Source organism: Ictalurus punctatus, chromosome 14 (genome assembly GCF_001660625.3).
Source record: "Ictalurus punctatus breed USDA103 chromosome 14, Coco_2.0, whole genome shotgun sequence".
In the NCBI taxonomy this organism is placed as follows: Eukaryota; Metazoa; Chordata; class Actinopteri; order Siluriformes; family Ictaluridae; genus Ictalurus; species Ictalurus punctatus.
This window is the reverse complement of record NC_030429.2, coordinates 6451753-6479380: the sequence shown is the minus strand read 5'-3', so window position 1 is coordinate 6479380 and position 27628 is coordinate 6451753. Positions and strand designations below refer to the sequence as shown.

General features: G+C 36.8%; 1 protein-coding gene across 2 annotated transcripts; it reads right to left on the bottom strand.

The window, feature by feature from the left end:
• On the bottom strand, window positions 1-27500 carry slc34a1a (solute carrier family 34 member 1a). 2 transcript variants are annotated; one of them, XM_017486234.3, is made up of 13 exons: window positions 27289-27497; window positions 24453-24519; window positions 21955-22122; window positions 21713-21856; window positions 20507-20650; window positions 17261-17372; window positions 15618-15813; window positions 14014-14100; window positions 10991-11102; window positions 10407-10574; window positions 7668-7784; window positions 6489-6613; window positions 1-3070 (listed from the first exon to the last, which is right to left on the bottom strand). In XM_017486234.3, the coding sequence occupies exons 2-13, from the start codon at window positions 24511-24513 to the stop codon at window positions 2483-2485; spliced, it is 2022 nt and encodes a 673-aa protein (XP_017341723.1). In that variant the 5' UTR covers window positions 24514-24519; window positions 27289-27497; the 3' UTR covers window positions 1-2482. The 2 variants fall into 2 exon arrangements, with proteins under 2 accessions (XP_017341723.1, XP_017341724.1); XM_017486235.3 differs by lacking the exon at window positions 24453-24519 and having other exon boundaries at window positions 27289-27500.
• Between the last annotated feature and the right edge of the window lie 128 nt (window positions 27501-27628).

Below are 27628 nucleotides of genomic sequence, written 5' to 3'. Positions count from 1 at the left end.
TTCTGTATAGCACTTATTATTTAATGAATTCAAATGACAGTTTAAGGAATGATTTATATATTACAGTATCAGAATCAGAATACATCTCTAGGATGCTTAATATTCTTGAAAAACCTAACGATATTTTAAATTGAATTAATATTATGAATATTTCCTTTTTGAGTGGCAGACATTTGTATGTACATCTGACGGTGCATTGGAATGATGATTTTCACAGTACACGTTGAAAAAGAGCTTAGGAAATGTTGTAAATACAAAAATAGCTTCCATTATCCAAAAGCACCAGTTTGTTTTCTGTTCAACAAGATTCCATTTCTATGTTTAAAAAAAAAAAAAAAAAAAAAAAAAAAAAAAACTTATTGAATGTAGTGATTATTACAGTACATGGTAAGAAATAGAAAGACATTACACATTTTAAATAATATATAGTGTAGTAATTTTTCCAGTTGTTATGCCAGTTCATGGCATCACAGTACATTATTCTACATTTGCTTTCTAATAATGAATTACTTAGAGTTCAATAGTGACACACTAGTACATGACTGAGGGATCGATAATAAGTCAATACATGGAATTTGAAAGAAGTGTATTCATGATGGAAAGCCTGAAATCAATCCTGCATCATGTCAGAAAAAGATGGGGTGAACAAAAAAATAAAAGAACGCAAAGGCATATTGAAAAAAAGGACCCTGTATAAAGTAGTGCTGATATTTTCAGAGTGATTGTTGAATGCTATATATTACAAATGTCACAGAAATGTCTTACAAAGGGATTTAAAGTTCAGACTCCAGAAGAATGCGCATACGTTAACCCAGTGCGTGATCTCTTCAAAATAGCATGAAATATCTTTCAATATATGAACAATATTGGAACGTTTTAAATCTCTACAGGCTAATTAGCATGGACTGAACAACAGCAGTTTCCAACAACTGAAAACACTAAGAAAAGAAATCTTCATTGTTATCTTTCAGTGCCTGTTGTGTTGTGGCGTAATTGTTGGTGTTTGATAGCTTCTCCTGTTGTGAGAACATAAAATTGGCCTGTTGGTTGTGAAAGACTATTATCTGGGGATTTCAATGATGTGTGCTTTAAACACCAGGCACGTAATGCCCCAGACTGTGTTTCCTTGAACAGCACAGGTCCATCTTATTGATGAACAATTACTCTCATCCTGCCATTACCTAAAGAACGACACAATTCAATTGGTATTTATAAAACTAAACACATTCACGTGAGAGTCGCTAGAGCAGCGAACCCTAAATGTATAATTTATCTAGTAAAAAAAAAAAAAAAAAAAAAAAAAAACTGCTTCTTTAGCCTCTATTGCTTTAACCAATATTTCTATTTCATGGTGAGGTGAATGATTCCATAAACCCACTTCGACACTACTTACATTTATACACTCCACAAAAAAACATCCATTTTTCAGGAGACTGTGTTTTAAAGATCATTTTGTAAAATCCAAGTAAGCTTTAGAGATCTGTATTTTTAAAGGGTTTAAACAATGGTTTTCATGCTTGTTTAATGAACCATAAACAATTATTGCACGTGCACCTGTGGAACAGTTTACAGGCGGTAGGCGATTAAGGTCACAGTTACAATAACTTAGGACACTAAAGAGACCTTTCTACTGACTTGGAAATACAACAGAAGAAATATGCCTAGGGTTACTGCAGACCTGCGTGAACATGCCATAGGCCTGCTGCAGGGAGTCATGAGGACTGCAGATGTGTTCAGAGCAATAAACTGCAATGTCTGTAATGTAAGATGCCTAAGACGGTGCTACAGGGAGACAGGAAGGACAGCTGATCGTCCTTGCAGTGGAAAATTACATATAACCATGTGTCCCCCCCCGAACGTGATCGAGAATTAGCAAATGCCTTGGTGGAAGAGTGGAGAAACATCTCACAGCAAGAACTGACAAATCTGGTGCAGTCCATGAGGATGAGATGCGCTGTAGAACTTAAAGCCGCTGGAGGCCACCAGATACTGACTGTTACTTTTAATATTGACCCCCCCTTTGTTCAGGGACTCATTATTCCATTTTTGTTCCTCAAGTGTCTGTGAAACTTGTTCAGTTTATATCTCAGTTGTTGAAGGTTTTGATGTTAATACAAATATTTACACATGTTAAGAAATTTGTTGGAAATAAAAGCATTTGAATGTGAGAGGACGATTCTTTTTTTTGCTGAGTACATTTGCTCATTTGGCTAATACTTTTATCCAGAGTGGCAGATTGGCAGTGCTGGGGTTTCTGCTATCAGTATCCCAAAGTCATAATCATTCACATCATTTATACAGCACAATTAACCATGCTGGGACACTTTGACAAAATAATCTTTTGCAAGGCTGAACTTGCAATATAAGAGAGGCTTTATTATGCCAATAGCACAAATAAGTCTTGTTCAGAATGGTTTAGTTCTGTCACATTGGACCTGAGAAACACACACTGGCCATAGGGTATTATTGGGTAATATTCTCTCTAAAGTGGTGTGCTGTTGCACCGTTCTAGCCCCTTTAATTTGAACACTCGTGGCTGCGGAGGCGACTCGTCCTGAAACGAAAGCGTGGGGTTGTCGTATGATAGTTGCGCCTTTCTCTGAGATGCCACTGATTCTGGTTCTGTGTTAGCAGTATCGGTAATGGTGGAAGATTCAGGGTCAAGACTGGACTTGGTGGACTTACAGCAAAGAGCTGTGGCTTTGGTGATGAGTTTGTCCATGGGTTTGAGCGAGTGCATCCATAGAGGCAGGAAGTCCCAGTTCCGGAGGCACCGGGGCAGGTGGGTGGGGCTATGTGATTGCAGCAGGTTTACCAGAATGATGAAGGTGGCGACCCCGGCAAATGGCGCTCCTACACCTAGCATGGCATGCCAGCCAGCCAGAGAGAGACCGAAGACAAGAGCGGGGAGTAGCAGGAAGCAGAGCAGGAGGTAAAGCACAGCAAACCACCGGTACTTAGCTGTGCGCTCACCCAACGCTCTTGCCATGCGGATGGGCAGACGGCTGAAAGGCAGCGGGTACCATAGAATAATTCCAAACACATTGAAGATGAAATGGCACAGAGCGATCTGAGGGCAAAAAAGGAAAATAAATAACAGCCAAATTTTACTTAACAGAGGTGATTGTATTTTGTTCACATTTCCGGTAGGAGTTCAAGCACCAACTCTGCCCCTAAACCTAACAGTTACATTTTTATATTTTCAAAAAATATGTAGTCATATAAATGGTAACAAGTTTTCAAGTATAACACCAGATTGTTTAAAAAAAAAAAAAAAAAAAAAAAAAACATGCCACATCTCCTTGATGTCTAGTGGGTGCTTGCTTTTTTTTCTAATTTGCATCGGCTACTAAGAAATGGGAAACGTAAGATAATGGCTTTTGCCCTGCATTTTTGATAAGCCATAGTAATTTTAGCTCTCAGGATACAAAAGTAAAATTTCTACCGCAATGCTTCTGAGGACAGGAAAGAGAGAAAAAAAAAACCTTGATGACTCATTTTGTATACGCTCTCAGTCTCCTCTATCTCAGCTGCAAGTAAACATGCTTCAGAGATAATAAGTACACCCATTATCCTTCATTCTATCCTCTTACAGTCAAATGCAGCTTTGCCTTACTATGAACTAAAATATCTGGGTTATTCATGTAACCCTGTTCCCTGAAAAGGGAACGAGACATTTCATGAGCTTCATTCTGTGGGAAGCGCCCTCTCGCATGACCGTTATCTGAAATCTGTGTAAAATCATGCCTATTAATAGGCATGCCTTGGTCAGGTGATGTGGCATTTCGTGCGTCATGTGACTACAAAACATCGCCTGTAAACCAGATCATCAGTTTCTATTGTCTGAAGCAAAGACACAATTCACAGGCATACCCCAATATGACAAAGCTATGCAATGTCTCGTTCCCTTCTCAGGGAGTGGGGTTACATGAATAACCCAGACATTCCCTTTCAAAGGGAACTCAACGTTGTGTGAGCTTCACGCTGTGGGAACGAGGGTATGACCTGTTCAATATGGTCCGAGTCTGAGGATCACTGCAAGACCCATGGATGGAATCCATGTCCAAACTGTAATACCGAATGAATGTGTGTGGCGTAGACCACACTGCTGCAGCACACACATCCTGTAAGGGTACCCCTTTCGATAAAGCTTTTGAGTGGAATGAGCGATACACTATAGAGATTGCTTCCATACATATAAGCGATAGAGATTGCTTCCACTATCCAATTAGAGATGCACAGCTAATTGGCCTTGTATTTTATTACCAGTGTTGGGTAAGTTCCTCAAAAAAAGTAATCCACTACAGATTACTAATTACAATTGTAATTTGATTACATTAATGATTACAGCATGTAAAAAGTCATCAGATTACTAATTACTTTTCAAGTTACTTTCAGAACCTATCAAACCTACACAAATACACTACTCAAAGTGAAACTCAGAGTGTTAATGTATGACATGATCAGAAAAAGTTGGATTTATTATAAACCTTGCCTCGGGTGTTGTCACTGTTTGTAGGACTACCAGACCAATAAAATCTAAAACTTTTCTAACTAGGTTAGTTTGGTGTCGCTAACCAAGGGGAGGCACAACTAAGCTCTCATTGTATGGGTTTAGCTGCTACATTGCCATGCAAAGTACATTATCTTTCCTTATGCTCTGCTCATATCATGTTCACGTAAACTGGAACTCATATAGACATTTACACATGTTGTTTTCCTTCTCAGCATGAGAAGATATTACTGGTTCAGTTTCAATGCTTTTACTGGTTTATTTTTAAAAATATATTTTACTTAATATTGTTTTCTTAACAATAAATTTGTAATGCACGTAATATAATTTTCAGTAATTGTACATCAGTAATTGTAATCAAATTACATACATTTAAAATGTACTGTGTGACATTACTGCGTAATCAGAAAAAGTCATAAGAGTACAGTCACATGTTATACCCAACTCTGTTCATTACTCCATTCTCTGAATATCCTTTTTTTTTTTTCTTTTTCTAGGTCTGATGTAATGGTTTGGGGGTTTTTTTCTGGCCTTTTCTACTTTGTCACTCCACTGCTGTCTACAGTACAGGTATGTAGTTATAAATTATATAACAGGAAATCTGGCATATGACCTCCATATGACCTTGTGAGTTCTTGAGATTTCTTAAGACTTTTGTGATGGGAATCCATTATTAACTCCAAAAAAAGTAATAACTGACACCTATATTACATACTGGGTCTGAGATTTCTATAGCTACATATGACACTTCCTCAAATAGATCCTTCCCACAATACAAACACTGATATACCCCATACACCGATCAGCCACAACATTAAAACCACTGATAGGTGATTCAAAGTGAATAACATTGTTTATCTTTACAGTTACAGTGACACCTGTCAAGAGATGGGATACATTAGGCAGCAAGTGATCAGTCAGGTCTCAAAGTTGATGTGTTTAAAGCACTTCCTCCACCAGCATGCCTGCTTCCATTGCTTCACGGTTCAGTTCTGATGTTCAGGTGTCCTTTGTTGGTGTTTTTGTCAGTGGACAGGGGTGAGCATGGGCACACTGACAGGTCTGCAGTTACATCTCGTTATATGCAGCAAGCTGTGATGCACTGTGTGTTCTGACTCCCTTTCTATCATACCCAGCATTAACTTTTTCATCAATTTGTGCTACAGTAGCTCTTCTGTAGGATCAGACCAGACAGACTATCCTTCGCTCCCTGCGCACATCAGTGAGCCTTGGGCACCCATTACCCTGCTGACGGTTCACTGGTCGTCCTTCTTTGGAACACTTTTGGTAGGTAATAACCACTGCATACCAGAAACACACCACAAGACCTGCCATTTTTGAGACATTTTGGAGGTTTCAATGTTATGGCTGATATACAGTATATATACATACATCCCATCAGCCCTCACAGACTACACCAAATACATGACCTCTTGATCAACCTCACCCGTTTTGTGTTTCCCCTTGACTAGTGTCCCTATTCCCTATTTAAGTTCTTATTTTATTGTGTTTAGTTACTAACCTCTGTTGTATCTACTGCACTTTACTGTGTGTCAGATGTCATGGTTCACTAGCTCTTGTTTTGCTCTACTTATTGTTCTCAATTTGAATTAATTTGATCTTTTATTTAAAAAACAAAACCAAAAAAAACCCACCTTGCACATGTGACCTTTTATCCCATTAAAATGAAATCAAGAAAACCCATAGTTTCATCTTTAATTTGCCTTTTAGTGACAAACACATCAAATCGTAAATCTAATAATGCTGTAACAATGCTGATTCAAATTGTGACCAATGATGTACTTCATATATATTTTGTCTTAATTAAAAATTTTATTTTATAGAGAGTTGCCTAAATCAGTATGCACTTTCAAGTCCATCTTAGACCTGGTGACACAAAAGAGTCCTTGGTGCTTTTAAAGTTCATTGGCCTGAGCTGAAAGCCCTAAAGCTGTTAATGCCTACAATCTCATACCTGGCAGGCAGCAGTCAGCTTGTCGCTGGGGCTCGCCAGCGCAGCGAGGATAGCAGTAGTAGTCGTGCCAATATTGGAGCCCAGAGTCAAAGGGTATGCCCTCTCCAGACTGATCACTCCAAGCCCTGGAACAGTCAAAGGTCACAGGTCAAAAGGAAATTTAACTGACAACAAGCAATAAAGTTTCAACAAGGTAGTATGAATATTAAATACAATACAGAGAATAGTATATGAAAACTACTTAACTGGCTGACTCACAGAACACAAGGCTAAAGAACCCTGTTAATTAATCTGTTGCACTTGATGGAAAGACCTTGTTAACTTGAGCACAAATAAGAAGCACACTAATTATCTTTACATCTTTTCTTTGCCACACTGCATCTAATTTATAGCCTCATTAAAGACAAAAATGACAGATTTGTTTTCATGCTAATTGTGGTTCTGCCTGGTCCAGTGCCAGTCATGTGGTTACACTTAATGATTCTGTTCTTATAAAGCTGTGAAATGTGAGGTTAATGGGTTTGACTCATTTGGCACAACAGATCCTCTTGTTAACAATTAGACTTTGTGCACTTTCATTGGAAAACACCAAAGCCTAGATGTAAATTAAAGTTTAACCAAGTGTTCTTGATGGATCTGTTCATTAATTTGTGCTTTTTCATCACTTTTTATTATTAAATATTCACTCTTCGTTCACAGCTTCAGGCAGATGTGTTGGCGGCAGTCTGATCTTTGGACTCGGGCCGCACAAAAGTTTCTCAAGCTTTTTTTTTTTTTTTTATGTCATACATAATAATTCTGTCCTAACCAATGATCCATGCATGATTATTATCATTATATATTTAATCGTTTGTTCTAATTACCATTATGACAAGAACAACTGGAAAAAAAAGAGGTACATTTAGCACTGTTTTGTATGCCATGCTTCGGTTTTATTTTAATTAAGCAGTGGACTGAGCAAACAATGCACCGAGAGTTTGTTTTTATCGATTGGACATTTTGATTAGAACAGAGGCTAAAAGTTCAGTAACTTCATTTAAGTAGGTTGCCAGTTGATCATTGTAGGATCCTGGACTGATCACCTAATCCATTTATATAATCTCATTTAGTGCTAACTTTGAGTGGAACTATCCATATTAAAATGAACACCGAGAAAAGTTTATTTGTAGAAATGCTCACCAATGAGTGGAGTCATGGCAGAGGTGAAAACTGAACTACTCTGCACCAGGAAAGTCATTCCTGCTCCGACAATCATGGCCACGTATCCTGCTAGCCAGCCAAAGGGGTCTGGGAAATCTGTACATTAAGAAATAAAACAAAAAAAAACATAGTGCATTTGGTTTATAGTTGACAGATTAATAGTTAAATATAAAGACAATCGGCTATGGCTCAAGCGACTGTGGATCCGGTGGTAGAGTGGGTTGTCTACCGTATGGTAGACCTAATCGTAGGGTTGGCGGTTTGATTCCCGGCCCACATGACCCACATGACTCCACATGTCGAAGTGTCCTTGGGCAAGACAGTGAACCCCAAGTTGGTCCTGATGGCAAGTTACTGCCTTACATGGCAGCTTTCCTACCATTGGTGTGTGTGTGTGTGTATGAATGAGGTGTGCAAAGCACTTTGGATAAAAGCGCTATATAAGTGCAGACCATTTACAATAAACTCTATATTATTTAACCCTTTTATTCTGTTCAGCACTGGATTTCAGATTGGCTCTCTTTTGATTCATTATATTGTCTCATCATTTTGAAACTGACCAAATATCTTGTACTTATTTGCCTTAAATAGACAGATCTTCTCTTGACTGGAAATCATCCAACTGAAGAAAAAAAAGAAAAAAAAACAAAAAAAAAAACCTTTTGTAGTATTGTTCCAGTTCTGGGGCAAAAAATACCTCACTGTAGTTACTGAATCATTTATAGTAGTTACTGAATAATTTGCTTTAAACTCAAAACTGGATAATAAACTAAAAAGTTAACAGGTTACTGTACATTACATAAGGATTTAACAGTAATTCATCTTGATAATACACTATATGGTCAAAAGTTTATGGACACCGGACTATCACATTCATATGTGAGCCTTCTCCAAAGTTGGAAACATACAATTGTGTAGAAAGTCTTTGTATGATGTAGCATTATAATTTCCCTTCACTGGATCTAAGAGGCTCAACCCCGTTCCAGCATGACAATATGCCTGTGCACAACGAGCTCCATGAAGACATGGTTTACCAAGGTTGGAGAGGAAGAACTCGAATGTCCAGCACAAAGACCTGACCTCAACCCCACTGAACACCTTTGGAATGAACTGGAACACCGACTGCACTTCAGACCTCATCTGACATCAGTGCCTGATCTCACAAGAGGTGGGAAGCAACGTGCTACATGTACTTAATTTGCTGCATACGGTGGTGTTCCTCTGTTACTGTGAGATGTTAATGAATATGTATTTATATTTATTTCACGTATAATGAGGTCACTGCAGTGGTCTGAATGCGGACGAACTACCGCTCGGGGGAAGAAGCGCAGAAGCGAGCATGTTGATGGAGACAGGACACCCACACACACCCACAAACATACTAACACACACAAACACTCAATTTCTCTATACACACATTCTCTTCTGTTCTGTTCCACAGTATGTTCTTTTGTTCTCTGTTGTCGTGTTTATATGCAGATGCTGACAAGTTTGTGCTGTTAACATATTCTGAAAATAAAGACAGTCAACTGTTGGGAAGATGTCTGTTTTTTTGGTGTGTGTGTGTGTGAGAGAGTGAGAGAGAGAGAGAGAGAGAGAGAGAGAGAGAGAGAGAGAGAGAGAGAGAGAGAGAGAGAGAGAGATTTAGTGTTGAAAATGACAGGCTCTGTGTTATTGTACCCATCACAGGACTGGGATATGCTGCTTCATCTTGAACCCAGGTTTTATATCATATAAACAGAACAGACAAGCTTTCAGGGAGAGGTGTGACTTTCTCCATGTAGTCTGAGATTCAGGATTTTCCCTTCATTTTAATCAGATCTGAAGTAACTAGTAACTTGCTACTTGAGTCGTCTTCTCATTGGATACTTTATTACTCTTCCTCAAGTCATTATTACTTTGACTGTTACTTGAGTAATTTTTTTTTTTTAAGTAGTTTTAATTGTACTTGAGTCAAATTTTTGCCTACTCTACCCACCTCTGGACCTCACTAATGTGCTTGTGTCTGAATGAGAACAAATGCTCACAGGCATGCTTCGAAAATATACTGGAAATCTTTCCCAGAAGAGTGGAGGTTATTATAGTAGCAAAGTGTTGAACGAAATGTTGAAAAAGCACATATGGGTGGGATGGTGAGGTGTCCACGTATATTTGGCTATATAGTGTATGTTGGCAGTCAAAAAAAAAGCTGTGATTCATTTTTCTTATTTCTTCAATAATTATTCACTTAAATAACCATTCATCCTGACCTTGTTGGCATTGAAATATTACAATGTTTTCATTTTGCAGGTCTTCTGAAACACTTGTGACCACCGTGTAAGAAATTACAGCATCCTTGTGACAGTGGGTTTTGATTTGGTACATTCTGGAAGGTCTACACCTCAGGTTCAAGTCTTATTTTTAAGTGTTTTATTCCTCTTATACCACATCAATTTGCTAAATCCCTAATTTCTCCATCTGGGGATTAATAAAGTCTTATCTTATCTTAATAATTGTGATTTGTCTTGCTTGAGTGATACTGCCAGATCTGCCATCACAGAAAATTAATCAATACCTTCTTGACCAATCAGAATGAATAATTTAAAAAATCCTCACTTCTGGCATCACATTTACACTGAAACCAGAAGGTTATACAATCATATAATATGATTTGGAGTGAGGAGAAATGCTTTTAAAGTATCATAGTAAAGACCTTTTTTTTTTTTTTTAAACACAGACCTGTGTTAATGACCATTTGAATGACTCGCGCCACTTGACCCTTAAGGACTGAGTTGAGGACCTTGACGATTAAGATGAGGCAGGAACAGAGCACCACGAGAGATCCAGCCAGCAGAATCAGACCCACAGACAGATCAGACAAGTCGGTATTGGCAAACATGTGCCAACCTGCAGCCAAACCGACGCAGGATAGAAGAGTAGAGGTTAACAAAACAAACTGCCTGGAAACACCACAGTAACTTAATTAAAAACAGAGCAGGAAGTGTGCCCTGGTTTGGCATGATGGAGAGGATGGAGTAGCTCAAAGAAATAGTCATAAATGCATTTGGGGGGAAATGAATTTGGAAAAGAACCAAAGCCATTAGTGCAAAATTAGGCCAGTTAATTGCAATGGTCTCACTTAGATTGGCCTTACACCCTATCTATTAATTGATAGCCTACTCAGAAATTCACGACATGAGAAATTCATCATAATGGAATGAATTAAATACAAGATGCAAACAAATATGGTGTATTGACTGAATTCCTGAAACGAATGCATTTCCATATTGTATTCCCACTCAGCTCACAGAGGTTATACATACATCTCTCTTCATTAACCTGCGTGACGAGATCACCAGCCTTCCCACAATGCAACACTGAAGAACAATTCTGAGGAACACTCACTGTCACATTCGCCGTCACATTCGCTGTGGACTAGAGAAAGAGAAAGAATTCATTATAAAGCGATAACTGTTTCCTTTACGTTTAAAATGAGATGCATTTTATACTGCATATAATTCTCCTATATAAGGTAATTAAGATTCATTTTATAGGATATAAATGTATATGAGAAGATCAAGCAGCAGATTAGAATCTACAGAACATCAAGTATAAATATTACAGGTGATTATGGCAATGTGGTGACAGTCCTATTCAGATTTTTAATTTCTCTACTGCTGAAATACGACTAATTAAACAGATATATTTTACTTAAAGTAAAAATGTATTCAGAGTTGGTGACTTAAGTACTAAAGTTATGCTAATTTTTACCCAGGGAAAGTTATACACATTCAGATTCAGGCTTTGTACTTCCTTAAGTTGATTTTCTGGGCTTCCTAATCAAATTATTAAAATCACCTAGGTAGGTTAAACCTCTGAGGAGGCCAGGTTTTTATTAAGTAGAAAATTCACTATTTGAATTTAATTTAATTTAGAGACGCACCGATGTATCGGCCAGAAGTCAATTTTTCATGCTGTGGGCCATCAGCCGATAGTTTAAAAACATCTGACGATCAGGGCCGATTATATCCTGTCAATCAAAAGAGGGCGGGAAAACACATGGATTTCGTGCTGTGTGTAAAGATGATGTCTCTTGTGTGGAATGATGATAAAACTGCAGTGTGTAATCTCTGTAATCTCTGCACTGATAAAATTTTACAACGGATGCTGCAGCAGTGAAGCGGGAGTCTGTTTGTTTCTTTGCTGCGCTGCTCGAACTGAATTAAAGCTCCAGTACACCATTGAAAGATTTAAATGAAGAGGAGTTGACAAAAAAGTATATATTGCACAGAAAAAATATTTGTAGAGTAGTATATTTCATATCCAGTTAATGTTAATATATATAAAAAAAAGTTGATCTTATATATTAGCAGTTTGATGTTAATGATGAAGTAGAAATGCTTTTGTTTTTGCTGAGTGAAGGTGAGACTAACAGGAGGTTTTTTTAATTCAGTCAATGTTAATATGAATTAATAACATTCAATAAGTTAAGAACTCTTACTTTAATCTTCAGAATTGAGTTCATGTGTTTCTAATGTTTAGAGTCATGTGTTTTCTGTTTATGAGACCAGTTACTGTGAAACAACTTGTTGAAATGGAGAGAATAAAGTTTTTATTTACATTTCTTTCAGAATTGTGGAATTAATTATTATTCATTTAAAAGAAAGCATAAAAGGCAGAATTATCGGTATCGGCCGATATCACTCTAAATAATCGGTTACCGATATCAGCTGAGAAATTTAGTATCGGTGCATCTCTAATTTAATTCACTATTTTAAGTTGTTTAAGTAATACAATAAACCCAGTGTTTTTGTTACCTACCACTGCTCCTCATTCGAGCCAGTATCACATAAGAAAAATGTGTTTAAGTCCAAGATCAAGTCCAAGTTCAACTAGTACAATTGTCTAATGATTATGCAAAACAGCAGATTCATTTCAAAGTGCCTCACATTATAGCACAGATCAGCACACATACAGAATTACAAATATCTAGAAGTCATCATTTGGAATTAAATTAAACACCCAAAAGTTACCAAAGTGTGTTCAGAAACATATTTAATATTTGAGATATTTGAGTCCTGAAGTTCTTAGGATACAGCAGCATACATAAATAAATCTTTTCCAGGATTTCTACAAAATGAACAGCATGATTGACAGAGCTTCACCTTCAGAGAGGGCTCTCATTCTCCTCTTCTGTCTGAACTACAGATTTGCACTGAAAATAACTACTGAGAAAACACTCCAGCAAAGGAGCTTCATAAGTCAATACTTGACAGATATTAGTATAGCACACTCAGAGGAATATACCCGGTTGTTTGAAGAAATATTTAAATATTAAAAGGATTATGGGTATAAATTCCCTCTGTATGCTAATACATATCCTAGATATGACCACTGAACTGAGCTGGATTCCGTATATACAGAACATCCACGGGCTATTTTCTAGTGAACTGATGTTTATAAAATGCACCAGTCAGGACTAATGATTTTTACACATATTCGTTAAGCACCAAAGCTATCATTTGTGAGTGCAGACCAGGTCTTCAACTAAATAACATACAGAGTGATTGTGAGATTGTCAAAAGTAAGGAGAACTTGTGCTAGACAGCGAGACATGCCACTAAAGACTCGTATGTAGGAGTTGTTGAATAGCAGGGAGAAGATGGTGGGAGCTGAAACTTTGTCGCTAGTAGAGAAAGTGAGTGATGGGAATAACTAGGAAGAAAGTGGAGCTTCGAGTATTTCTTTTTCTCCCAAATTTGTTATTTCATAACTCCATATTTGACATTATCAGATAAATCACAATGTTTAGTACATGTAATAGCAAGGTTGGGAATGAGAACCACTGATAAGGTTTAATAATAATAATAATAATAATAATAATAATAATAATAATAATAATTTTGTGTTTAGGATGGAGAAAAGGAGGAATAGATAGATAATTGAGAAATAGATACAGTTAATAAGAATAGATCTGGAAGAAAATGTGAATGGATTAAATGAATAAAGAACATGTAAATGAGAAATGGATCAAATAAATCAAGAATAGATGCCATAATTAAATAAATCTATTAAGGAAATTGTAAATGAGTAAATAAAATGTAGGGTTGAAGCAAATAAGAAAAGAAGAAAAAAAAACATTGTTGGGTAAATGTGAGTAGTAGATGGAGTGAATAAGTAGTATGTGGAGAAAATAAGGACTACATGGAGAAAACAGGTAAATGAGGACAAATAGAACAGACAAAGTAAATATGGACAGTAAAGATGGATTGAATGCAGTGAATGAGGAATGGGTTGAGTAAATGAAAATATCAGGTGTAAATGGTAAATGAGGAGTGGACATTACCATGCTGTCGCACCACACTTTAATCAGACTGCGGTTCCTCATGCTCTCATCTCCCATAGCGATGCCAGTGATCACAGACTTATCCAGCTAGATGAAACACACAACAGGAGTTACTCTGAAACTGAACTAAGGCATGATCTCAACTGTAGCAATGAGTGTGAATGTGAGCTATACCACAGTAATCCTGAATTCCAGCTATAAAACAATCATTCCTTCACCCTCGGCCTCCCTCCCCCTCTCCCTCTCCCTCTCTCAGTTAACGATACAGACAAGCAGTTGGACGTGTTACCGAGAAATTGCAAAGCCCTCTGTCCTTAAAGCTTATCCATGATGGAAAAAATAAAGGAAAAACATTACTTTTGCCCTTATCCAGAGCGACTTATAGAAGTGTTTTGAAGTGCTTGCTCTATCAATAAATACATCCTGATACTGGTTCACTATTTAGACTAAGAATACCATCAGTCTTTGAGAGATATTATAGTAAGGAAAGCACACAGGCAATACATTTAAAAAAAAAAAAATTTTTAAGTGCTCATTTAACTACTTCAGGAAGAGGTAGGTCTTTAGGCGTCATTTGAAGACTGCCAGTGACTCGGCTGTTCGGACACCTAGGGAAAGTTCATTCCACCACCTAGGTGCCAGAAGAAAGAAGAATCTTGATGCATGCCTTCCTTGTACCCTGAGAGATGATGGGACCAGTCGAGCAGTGCTAGAGGATCGGCTGTAACAAAGCACTAGCACTGGAGACTCCTTCCATAAATATTAAATGAACATCGATTTATAGATAGCTTCACCATAGCAATGATTCAACATTTTTATTTGTTAAACAACTACACGTTTAAGTCATCCATTTATCACTAGGGTTAGATTTTGTAGAGTGCCCAGCTTACAAGTCCCTGTGAATGAGTTCCGTATTAGAACGAGTGCATAACTAAAAAGCTGTGATTTGAGTTATAGAAACTTAATGAACACCTTCTGAGCGCTTGGCAATACGAAAGTTAAAGTGATTGGACAAGTGACATTCCAAGAAGGAACAGCACTGGGATGTGTCATGGTGTGTATCACCCCAGCAAACAGGGGACGTCCCCCGGACGTCGCGAACGTCCACTTGGGTCCGGTTATTAAGTTCGCTGGCGGATGTTCCGAGGACGTCAAAGTCATAACGTAAAGCATAACATTTCTGAATGTGTTAATTTCAGTGAAAGTCCCCTAAGCTTCCCGAATGGCCGCTGGACATCCTGTGAACGTCCCCTTCAACGTCCGTAGGACCTCAAGGGGACCCTACACATGGACGTTCGGGGGACGTTCGTAGAGGCCATTTAGGGAACGTCCTGGGGACCTTTTTTGTCAGCTGGGACTTGATTCACTATGCAAAATTCCAATTTTATCACTAGTTCATTAAATTGAACCCGTTACTACATTTACTATGAGCTATCAGTCAGTCTGTGCATTGCATGACAACAGCTGTGGCTTCTGGAGGATTATTTTCATTGACTATTAAAATTAATTTCTTCTTTATAGAGCTGTCTCATAAAATCAATATCACACTCATAGTCATGCTGCTGTATTGAATATCAGCACAGCTCACAGTCTTTCCCACCCACCTGTATGAAGAGCTTGGTGACAGGATCAGTGATGACCTTGAGTAGTTCTGGGGCTTCCTCTTCACTTTGCATGTGGAAGCTGGTTACAATGACTCTGGCCAGATAGCTGAGCAAACCTGTAGCAACCTCCAGGGGCAACAATACCAGCACCGACAGCCAGTTAAAGCAGTCGTGGATCGTAGCTCCGGCAAACGCCCTGGAAATACACCAGGGGCATGAGGGGAAAAGGGGAAGACATGAACAAAGAGAAAGTATTAGGTATAGTAGGTAGTATAGTATAAGATATTGGTGGAAGTTAACTGAAACTCAAAGTTCAGAACACAGACCTCCCTTTTAGTTTCCTCCAAAGCCACGCCCCTAAAATGAATTCACTAACATAGTCTCAAATCTCTGAACATGACATTTCTAGAAACTCCATATCACAGCTTTTAGTTCCAAAACCCTAGTGTTGTCCAACAGTTGATAATTCTAAAATCATCAGCTAAGATAATTACAGCTAAGAATTTTGGAACCTCGGTATATATTTTAATAGCTGAGAATTGTAGCACCCAAATATTAGCATGTCCCAGTATTCTAGAACCTCAGCATTGTTCTGATTAGTCTTTTTACCAAGGCTAAACATGAAAATTCTAGAACCTGACAATTGTTTTGTAGCTTTCATTTCTAAAACTCTAGTGTTGTTCCACAGTTCATGAATTCTAGAACCCCAGCCTTGTTTCATGGCTGAGAACTCTAGCACCTTGGATATTGGTTCATGCTTCAATATTTTAGAACACAATTATTGTTGTGTAACAAGTTCTATCTGCAAGTTCTATAAGTGTTGTGCCATAGCTGACCATTCTAGAACCTGCTTATTGGTCTGTGGATAAGAACTGTATAAACTATGTATAGTTTGGTCTATAGGAGCTGAATCTAGAACTTGAGTATTGGTTTGGACCAAAATTAAATTCTGAACCAACTTATTATTCTGTACCCACATAAGAGTTCTATAACCCCAGTGTGGGTCCATAGCTGACAATTCTCGAACTTGCCTATTGGTCTTTAGCTAAGAATTCCAGAGCCCTTGTATTGGTCTGTAGCTCAGAATTCTATTGTTTGTAGCTAAGAGCTCTGGATCCCCAGTGTTGTTTCATTGCTCACAATTCAGGTTGGTTTTAGCTGAGAGTTCTAGAAACTCAAGTTCATAGCAGATAATTGTAGAACCCAAATATTGATCTGTAGCTGAGAATTCTAAAAATCAAGTTCTCTCATTGCTATTTTTGTACAACCTGACTATTATTCTCTATAGGCAGGTATCATAACTATTAGAGACAAGTCAATTAGAGTTTGCTTGTTATGATTGGCCAGAGTTTCTCCTCTGAGCAGATATTTTACAGAAAGAAGTTTTTTTTTTTTTTAATTGTTTTTTTTTGTCAAAGTTTCAACATTGATGAGGTGCAAAGTCAGGAATAGATTATGGCTGAGTCATGTTCAGAACCGCACAATTGTAATTAGGGCTACTTCTTCCTCCAACAGCGTAAACATGATGATGGGGATGGTGATGACGGCAGTGCTGATCATGATCATGGTGATGATAATGAAGATAAAGACCAGTGAATCATGGCATTATATTGAGTTGGAGATGTTTTTCCTCACGTCCATACCGTTTAAATTCATTCCTTTCCCCAGCCTGCATCAGAGCCACAATGGTGTTGGTGACAGATGTTCCAATGTTCGAGCCCATTATTATAGGGACGGCAGACTTCACTTCCAACACTACAACGCACACATAATACATACACAGAGAGACAGACACACACACAAATAAGTCTATTCAAGAACCGAGTCCATTTACTCAATTGAAAAATGAACATAATTGAATGGTCCATGATAGACAGAGTGATTATACAGTAGCCTCTGAAATAGTCGGAATAATGACAGGCTAAAAACCAGGCAATTGAAGAACTTCAGCATTTCAGGTATAAATCTCATTCTCGCTCTTTTCGCTTATATGATAAATAAATTAGAGGCTGATGATTTTCCTACACAATCTGTTTGTACTGGAGCTGTAACACCACCCAGACTATACTGTATCTGCCCTTGAACTCGCCAGAGGCAGCTTTAGCGTCAGTAACTGCCCGTAATTAGTCCTTTTTTCTGCTTTTCAATCAGGGGCGGCATTAGGATTTTAACCCAGCACAGAGTGAAAAAGTTAACGATCATCCATGCCACCTATTAGTTACAGTTCATGGCCCTGGAAAAGAACAAACCCCGGATAACACATCTGAAAGCATGACATCACATTAAGTTTTGCTGAAGCGATTCCCCACTGTGAATTTACCATTGAAAACTTTTGTTGGCACTCTGCAGACGTAGTCCCATGCCAGTTCCTCAAATAAAACCTGATATGATTATTGTGGCTTTTTTTTATTATTATTATTATTGTTGACAGCTCTTAATGCTCAAATGTTTAAGTGACAACTAGTGCATTAAAATTTTGCTTTCTGTCAAGCATGACTAGCAAGCATTTAATTTGAAAGAAAAAGGGAAGAAAAAAAAAACTATTTGTATTGAACTTCTATCCCCTGTTGTACTCCAACTGCTTTGTGGATTTTCATGCCAGGACACCATCTGCTTTGTTCTCCTCAGAGAGTCATGCTTATTTTATATTTATTTATTTAAGGCAATAAAAAGCTGGTAATGCAAAGGTTGAATGATAAAAGAATTGCTTTTTCAAATATAATTGAATAACAGAAAATTAAATCATGTTTAGCATTAATAATCCCTTAAATAGCATAAACTTTATAGCAATCAGTTTTGCATTAAAAAGCAATACACTTCAGAATTAAGTAAGTGGTTAAGTTACTGTTACCACGCCATACCCTTATGTATCTTATTCTTTTATCTCCACTCCAACCGTTTCTTAACCTTTTAAAGAACAACATATTACGTACTCGTTTACGGTTAAGTCTAATGTTGTGGAACAGCCATCATCCACATTAATCTCTCATAAGTCTTGTAGATAATTTAAAAATGCAGCTTCTTATGTTACTGTGAAACCGCAAAGCCCTCTGTCCTGAAGACTTTCCTGTATTGTAAAAACTTAATGTTACAGCTTTAACTCTGACTGTTACAAAGCACTGACACTGGAGACTCCTTCCAAAAAAAATTAAATAAACACCTCCTTGGAGAAAACTTCACGAAATTCAATTTTACTTGGAGCATCTGCCATGCAAGTCCCTGTGAATTAGCTGTTACTATATAAACAATAACATTTTAGAAATAGTGCATTAATATAAACCTGGGATTTTCCTTACAGCTGGACCAACTAACAGAGCTGTTGTAGAAAATTAAAACAACACTTTCTGATCAATCAGATTGAGCTCTGCAAGTCAACTCACATAACAATGTGTATTAGTTACAGCAATATTTGTTACAATGTTAACTTAATTCATGAGTAAAATAATTCCATGTAAATTAGCATAAATTAATTTCAAGCAAGTTACTAAATGGTGATCTAATGAACTGAGATATACCAATGTAAATATTGGCATTTCCATTCAACTTCAATTATAAATTTTTCTAGTTAACTATTATTAATATTTATTAACCCTTTGAAATTGACCGGCACATCCCGAATGAATCATATCAAATGAATCATATTCCCACAAATAACCCCAAGACCATGGCAGGTAGAAACATAGAACAAGAGACCATATGTAAGAGCTTTGTTAAGCTAGCTAGTTTATGTCCATATGTCAAAAGGAAGCAGAGATACAGTTGAGGTCATAAGTTTACATACACCTTGCAGAATCTGCTAAATGTTAATAAAAAAAATTTTTAAAAGAGGGATGATAAAAAATTGCATTTTATTTTTTATTTAGTACATCCCTGAATGCGCTATTTCACATAACAGATGTTTACATATAGTCCACAAGACACAATAATAACTGAATTCACACAAATGAACCAGTTATTAATACTGTGTGTCGTTACCTGGGTGATCAGTGACTGTTTTGTGATAGTTGTTCATGAGTCCCTTGTTTGTCCTGAGCAGTTAAACTGCTCAGAAAAATCGTCCAGGTCCTGCACATTCTTGCTTTTCTAGCATCTTCTGCAAATTTGACCCCTTTTTGACACCAAATTGGATTTTGAGATCCATCTTTTCACACTGAGGACAACTGAGGGACTCATACACAACTATTACAAAAGGTGCAGACATTCACTGATGCTCAAGAAAACAACATAATCAATACAAAAAAAAATCAATACAAACCTGATTACTACTTATGATTTATTAATTCTAGGGATCATGGTGTGTTAATGTAGACGGTAACTAGGAAAGTTCCTATGTAACATTCTGTATACTATTACATTCATGCATATATATATATATATATATATATATATATATATATATATATATATATATATATATATATAGATATATAGATAGATAGATAGATAGATAGATAGATAGATAGATAGATAGTTGTTTAAAGAAAATAGCTCTTTACATGATTGTTCTGCTTCCAAATCCTGTATTATTTGCGCATTAATACAGCATAAGTGAGGCCAAAATATTTGGTCCTGGAAAGCGGATTTATCCAAAAAAGTTATCCAAAAACATTTCTATTTACTCAATAATTTGATGTCAATGTTAAATAAATACAATCCTTGCTGTATCATGAAAGATAAGAGTTCTTCATTCCACAAGCTAGAGAACACAGTGACCGGAATCACTGAATAAATGTTAGATTAATAATTTATTGATTCTGGTCAGAGTGTTCTCAATTTTTGCGTCTGAAAGATAGACAGGAATGAAGAGCTCTTATCTTTCCGAGCGTAGCATGGATACTATTTACACAAGGACTTCAAAAACTGCGTTCTATTCTGGCTTTAATACTCACGGCCAGATGAAACAAGGCTGACAATGATGGAAGTGGAGGTGCTTGAGCTCTGCACCAGTACTGTGACCAGAATGCCAACCACCAAGCCGGCCACCGGGTTCAACAGGATCGCATTGTCCTGGAAGATATTTCCAGCCACCTTACCTGCATACATTTAACAGGTTTACAGGAGGTTAAGTTACAGGTTCGGAGTAAGTTCAGCACAGAATTGTTTAATAATGAAGAATTAAATTGATGTTTAAACCCAATGGGTTGTTTTTTGGTGTTTTTTTTTTTGGGGGGGGGGTCCATTTTCATCACCTGCCAGTTCCCACCCACCATTCTGCTCTCCCCTGTCAATCTACCAGTGAGGAAGGATGAAAGTTAACACATGCCAAGACACATGAAACCAGCCACTGCATCTTTTCGAACTGCTGCATCACAGGGCAGAGTAACACACTCAGATGACATCACTATCTACCCTCTTCCACATACATGATCTCACAGATGCCCATGATGGGTTAGTGTCACTGTTACTGACAGAAAAGAGATTAACACCATCCCACCCACTCAGAAATAGGGCTATTTAGGATCCTAAAACCATACCATACATTTACTTTGAACATAGAATTACCAAATACACCAAATGAGGTTTTATCCTGTTTAACTGTGATGTGACGAACTATAAAGTATGTGGTTAACTAGCATTCATGCTAATGACCTGTGGATATTTGATCTTCTTGTGGAACTTGTGACTTTCCGGGTGAAAATGTTCAGGTAAACGGATTGAGTTAATTTAATGATTATGTTGAATAAAATGTAATGTTACAGTGGTTTACCTTGACTTTACAAACATATTTGTAGATGTAGAAAAACATAAAAACAAATGGCACCCCAATCATGACATCACCTCAGCTAGGTTTTGTGGTATACATCAGACTCACAAAACTACACTGATAATCACAAAATCTATCTAAATCCCTGTGGGGGGGGGGGGGGGGGGGGAAGAGAGATCTCTGAAAGAATATGTTGTCCAGATTTAGAGCTCACAGATTCATTAAAATGTTCCACACAAATGCATTCATATGTTTTGCATAAATGCTTGCTGTCAGAATTCAATTAGTGCCAGAGATTGGGTTGAAAAACATTGGATTATTCTGTTAAGTAGACATTTAGGTCTAAAACTTGCTCTTGCAGGGGACAGTTAGAGGGACATACAATACGTACCCCCAGCCAGCTGAAAAGCAGAGCTCAAGGTATCCAAGGAACAAACGAAGCAATAGAGGAGAAAGAAGAGGATTGGGATCTTCAGCACACCGATGAAGGCTGACTTCATTCTCTGCCTCCTTTCTCTGGGATCCTCTCTCGGCACTGCCCAAACAGAAAGTACAGTTTTCTAAAATAAGTTCATACTACTAGAGGAGTCAAAGACTTTGTGCAGCTAAAGGACGATACACACACACACATACCTTGGACTTTTGGGAGCCAGTTTTTGTGAGCAGGACAATGGTTTTGGCTACATTGTGTGTGAGAACAGCTGCTGATAAGGTCCACAGTAGAGCCGAGGCCTGACTCCCCACATTGAGCTGAGTCAGACTCCGTACACTCACACATTCTGGAGCTGTGGAGGTTCATCCCTGAAAAAAAAACAAAAACAAACGTGTGTGCAAGGAAGAAATAGGACTGTGAAATGAAAAATGAACACCACTTTCATTTCCAGTTATCCAGCTGAAAGAGTCAGACATGACCAATCACTTATCTGTGTTTGAGATGTTAGTAAAAATGTGGGTTGAATTATAACCAGAAGTAGCTAGTTATACCCTCCATGTAGTGTGTTGCATTTCCTTAAGTAATTTTAAATAAAGTTTCACATTGTTAATGCATTTTTAAACAAATTCGTCAGGCCTAGTCTATATGTTAACACTACCTGATAGCACTGACTATTCCAGTTAGCTATTAGAGAATGGGAATCATAATGATAACAGCTTTTCACAGAGGAGAAATGTTACCTTATTGTCTCTTTTGTATGCTTTTAAAATTGTATATTAGCAAATATATTTCTGAATGTATTTATACTGACTGGGATTGATCAAATCATCACTATCACCATCATCCTGAGTAGTTTTTACTCTTGTTGAAATTTCATACCGAATCTTTCAGTGTGTATGTATGTGTGTATATATATATATATATATATATATATATATATATATATATATATATATATATATATATATATATATATATATATATATATAAAATCAATCAGCAACTGTCCAGTTTCGGAGTGCCCACTGTAACCTCAGGAGTGGATACCCAATGCTCTTGTAGCCCATCAATGTTCTATGTCTTGTGCTTCTGAGATGGTTTTATGCTCTCCATGGTTGTTAAGCATGGTTATTTGGCTTACTATAGCCTTCCTATCAACTGCTGTTGAATTCTCAGTTCTGATTGGTCAGAAGGTGTTGATTAATTTTCTACATCAGCATGCTTGACAGTAGTGCTAGCTGTAATCTATAAAACAGTTTTGTATTAATGCAATCGTTATTATATATTATCATTTCAATAGTTAGAACTAATGCAAATGGCAGACGCTACACATAATAATAATAATAATAATAATAATAATAATAATAATAATAATAATAGAGTAATAGTAACAGAGTAATAATAAACAGATTTTAAATATCATGTTATTTAAGAAAAATGTATAATCCTTGATATGGTAATGTATTCTGTAATGAAAGTTTATGGAAAGAGTCTCCAATGTCAATGCTTTATAATAGGCAGTAAGTTTTCTGCCTCATGAGTTTTCTGCTTTCTCTGTAAACAGAGTTTTGTGTGTTTGGTTTTTTTTTGGTCTCATTTACTTCTAGAGAGAGAGAAAGAAAGGCTAGTGAGACATTACCCATGTTTCCATCCAAGTTGCAAATTTACAGTAACTTGTGAAAATTTGAAATATTGCATAAAACTTTGCGAATAAAGCACCATTTCCATCCCCTGTGTTCAAGAGAACAAGCCACTGTGGCTCTTTTTTTCCCAATATAACAAATTACTTATGCTTCAGAGAGTGCAGAAGAAATGCTATCCAAAACCTCATGTTTTCATGCGATCCAAGGCTGATGCCTGATATTTGGGGACAGAATCATATGAGACAGTTCTGGGAGGTAATTATACCAAGTCATTTCGATGACAGACTTTGGCTCAGGCATTTCAGGATGACAAAGACAACATTTGAGATGCTGTGCAATGAGATTAGTCCAGTTATATGACCCACTGCGCCCTAGTTCCCACAGAAAAATGCATTGCCATTGCGCTGTATACCGTAAGTTGGCCACAAGCGCTGAATATCCAATCACATCAACCAATTATCCAATCACACGATTTGTTGACACAAAGTGACATGAATTTTGTGATGTGCATCAAAGAATTTATTCTGTAAATGTGTTTCCATCATAGTTTATGTGCATGTCTAATTATCAAATAAAAAAATATTCACCTCAATTGAAATAAGTTATTTCATGCACATTTTGGAGATTTAAATTTTTTTTTAAATATTTTATTTTGTTATGCGATGTCCCAAAATAAACATTGCAATAACAGACAAATTGTTATGGTATAAGAGGAATAAAACACATGTTGTTGTTGTTGGAAAATAATCAACTTCAGGTTGATAACTATAACTCCACTTCAGATTACCACCCTGTAGTTGATTATTTTCCTATGACAACATCCCCCCAAGTGTTTTATTCCTTAATTCAAGACTTGAAATGAATGCACCATTATGAATGCAACTCAAACTGAGCTTCTTTTTTTTTTTAAACAAACAGAAATAAAATTAAAACAATCTTAAATCACACCAAACATATGGCTCCTAAAAAAAATTATCAAATTTTAATATAAATTTCAAAGAAATCGATTTAAAAAATTAGAAAACAAAGGTCTGAATTTCCTTTTATTTGCTTACCATGATAGGTTCCCCCTTGTCCTGTCTTATTCGATATGATTGTGATTGGCCGGCTTGGCATGGCTTCCTGAAAGACAACAGCCAACAATTAGTGTCCATGTGGCTTTGTCAGATATCAGGATGCCAAAATCTAAGCAGCCTGATACTGAGAGGATTCGTAATGTTCCTTGAAACACTGTAGCCTGCTGTTATTCACAAGAGATCAATTATCCAACACTTAATAAGTCTCTTTCCTCTGTGACCTTTCATGAAAGACAGCTTGTGTAAGATGTTGTACACAACAAAGATGGCACTTGCGATCTCAGACGGCCACCGAAGATGCAGAGTCTTGGCTAATTGCTTGAACTACGTTCCGTAACCATTAGCTTCGATTCAGAAGCAGCGTACTAAGAATAAATGCATTTTTCATGTCAAGGTTGTGGAAATTCAGTCTCGTAGGAGGCTTTGCTAATGCATTTTTAAAAGCAGGAGCTCTGAATGCCATTCAAATTATAGTGACAGACTCACACTCATTTGCAGCTCATGAGGCAGTACAATCTCTGAAGATTCGAGAGATTCTTCAAAAATAAATATAGGATTCACCTTTTTTTTTTTTCCCCCCCTACCGACTTTAGGTGGTCTTAGATGATTGGGATGGCCCAAGTTCATTGCTGTTGATTTTTCCTTTATTAATCAGTCAGGATAGTATTATTTAGCCTATAGTACACTTAAAATATTTTAACATTCCAACAGTCAGGCCACACAGCTTCTGATACAACCTTCATGCTGCTTATTATGGTCTATTTGGGGGCAGAAAAATATGTCCAAAAACAAACTGTTAATTATATAGAGCATTCAAGGCAAATATGGAGCCCAGAATTAAAAACATTTTCAGTATGTTACAGTTAGAATCAGTTTACAAATAGCCTTGTACTGGAAACAAGTCTAACTTCAGCCAACACAGCTGTCTACCACTTATAAATTAACATATAAATATTTAACAGTCTTATTACACCAGTGTAGATTTACTCTAAGGAAAATGCACAGGTTGAAGGAATAGTAATGACTCTCCTTCTGAAAATGTGTAAACATTTAAGATGTACTATAACTACATGGTCTGTTGGTTGTTTTTTTTTTCTTCAATATCCCAAAAAACATGCCGGTAGGTGGATCGGTTACTCTCAATTGCCCCTAGGTCTGAATGAGTGTGTGAATGTGTGTGCACATGGTGCCCTGTGATGCCATCCAGTGGGCATTAACACCGGGATTGACTCCAGATCGGCCGTGACTCTGACCAGGATAAAACGCTTACTGAAGATAAAGGAATATAAATACATTAAGTTCATGCATAAACCCTGGTATACGGAGATGTTTGCTCTTCTTTTCATGTGCAATAAGGGCTCACTCTGAGCAAAAAAAAATCCTTATTGTGTATGAAACTGGCGTACGTACAAGCCTAATCATGCATTTTAACCACCTTTTACAAGGCAACACACTTCTCCTGGTCATACATATCCAAATGAAGATGGGTTGCACTAACAGAGTGATTTCAGCACAAGAAATTGAACGTGGTTTATTAGCAGCAGGTAGTTTTGCAAATGATTTTCACTGACTTGAGTGTTCACACATTGCCATTTCATTTACTAGATACACCTATGTGTCTTAATAAGCTACTGCTTGGCTATTGTTTGTTAGTTAGTTGTACTTTATTGGTCAGCTTCGGCTGAAAATTGGTCTTTGGCCTCGCCATATAATCACAATACAATTAACAATACACAACATCCACAATACATATAACAATACAATACACAACATCCACTTTAACATCAAAATCTAAAAAATGTTGACATTTCCTACCGCTTATTCAGAAGACCTATTGCATTTGGTACAAAAGTTTGCTTATATATTGCTTTTGGTGTTCTATAACGACAACAAGATGGTGGTAATTTAAAAAAACATGACTCAAAGGGTATGTTTTATCTCTGGTTATAGCTAAAGATTTCCTCTGAATAGCAATTACATATAATTGATCGACCGACTTTTGCTTGCCACTCTTGTCATTTTGTAATTTTACTTTATTCACAAAATGTAATTCTTCTGAACCACACAGCTATGTTATACCTTAAAACTCTCTCAATTAAACTAGTATAGACTAGTAAAGATATTGGGAGGTTTTCATCTTGCAGATCTGGCAACCCTGGCCATAGCGCATTCATCACAAATACAAACATGTATCACATGTAATATACAAACATTAGGCTATACTTGTTGAGTTTACTTTGAAGAGTACTTTACAGATATTATTAGTTTTGTTTTGAATGTAAACTACTTATTAACTTGAATGTGCACTTTGACAAATATAAATAACTTTTTTTTTATATATATATATATATATATATATATATAGGGAGCTCTCTACATATCACACAAAAGCTACCAATCTGCGAGATGTTCCTTTGAGCCATGAAGAGCTTCCATAATCTTTAAAGATGTCGCTCACCTCGTTTCATAAGACACATGGATTCTCTGATTGGCACGTTTTGGCATTATCAGGATTTAAAACACACAAATCTCCCAAACACAGACCTAACATGTTTTGAATTAATTATGACATTTGTAGTTAAACTTAAATTTAAAATGTAATTGGAACCTAGTGTACTTTTCTTCAAATATACTTACATACCCTCGTATCATATCACAATTGTAAATATATTATTTACTTTACACTTAGTATATTTCTCATGAATCTCTACAGTATGTTTATATATATATATATATTAACTTGTTATAAACCTGAATAAAATATTATTGGCATCAAAACACACCCTGAACTGACAGAAATGTAATGGAACCTTACCTTATGAAAAGGACAGAGATTGAATTCTCTCCACAGCAGGTGAGAAGTCTTTTAAAGCTGAAGACCCTTACTGTAAAGGGATTCCCAAGCTTATAAAAGAATCTCCAATCATGTGAACTGGGTATAATTTAATTCTCTGACTCATTAACCGAAATGCACTCTCACTGCCCACTCAGCAACTAAATAATCGACTGCCCACATGTGTATCAAGGCATGAAAATGAAAGCTTGAAGTTACTTCAACTAATGACAAACTTCTGGAGGAAATAACTGGAGGAAAATAATATTTAACCATACTGAAACTATATTCAACCATTTGGCGTCTTGTAAAAATCTGACAT

Excerpts from the sequence above, each read along its gene's own strand:
- slc34a1a (XM_017486234.3), bottom strand. The coding sequence starts at position 24,513 with ATGCCAAGCCGGCCAATCACAATCATATCGAATAAGACAGGACAAGGG. Across the intron at positions 17,373-20,506 it reads CAGCCTTGTTTCATCTGGCC|TGTTGGAAGTGAAGTCTGCC; the intron begins GTGAGTATTAAA and ends TGTGCGTTGTAG. Across the intron at positions 6,614-7,667 it reads TGCCATGACTCCACTCATTG|GGCTTGGAGTGATCAGTCTG; the intron begins GTGAGCATTTCT and ends TGACTGTTCCAG.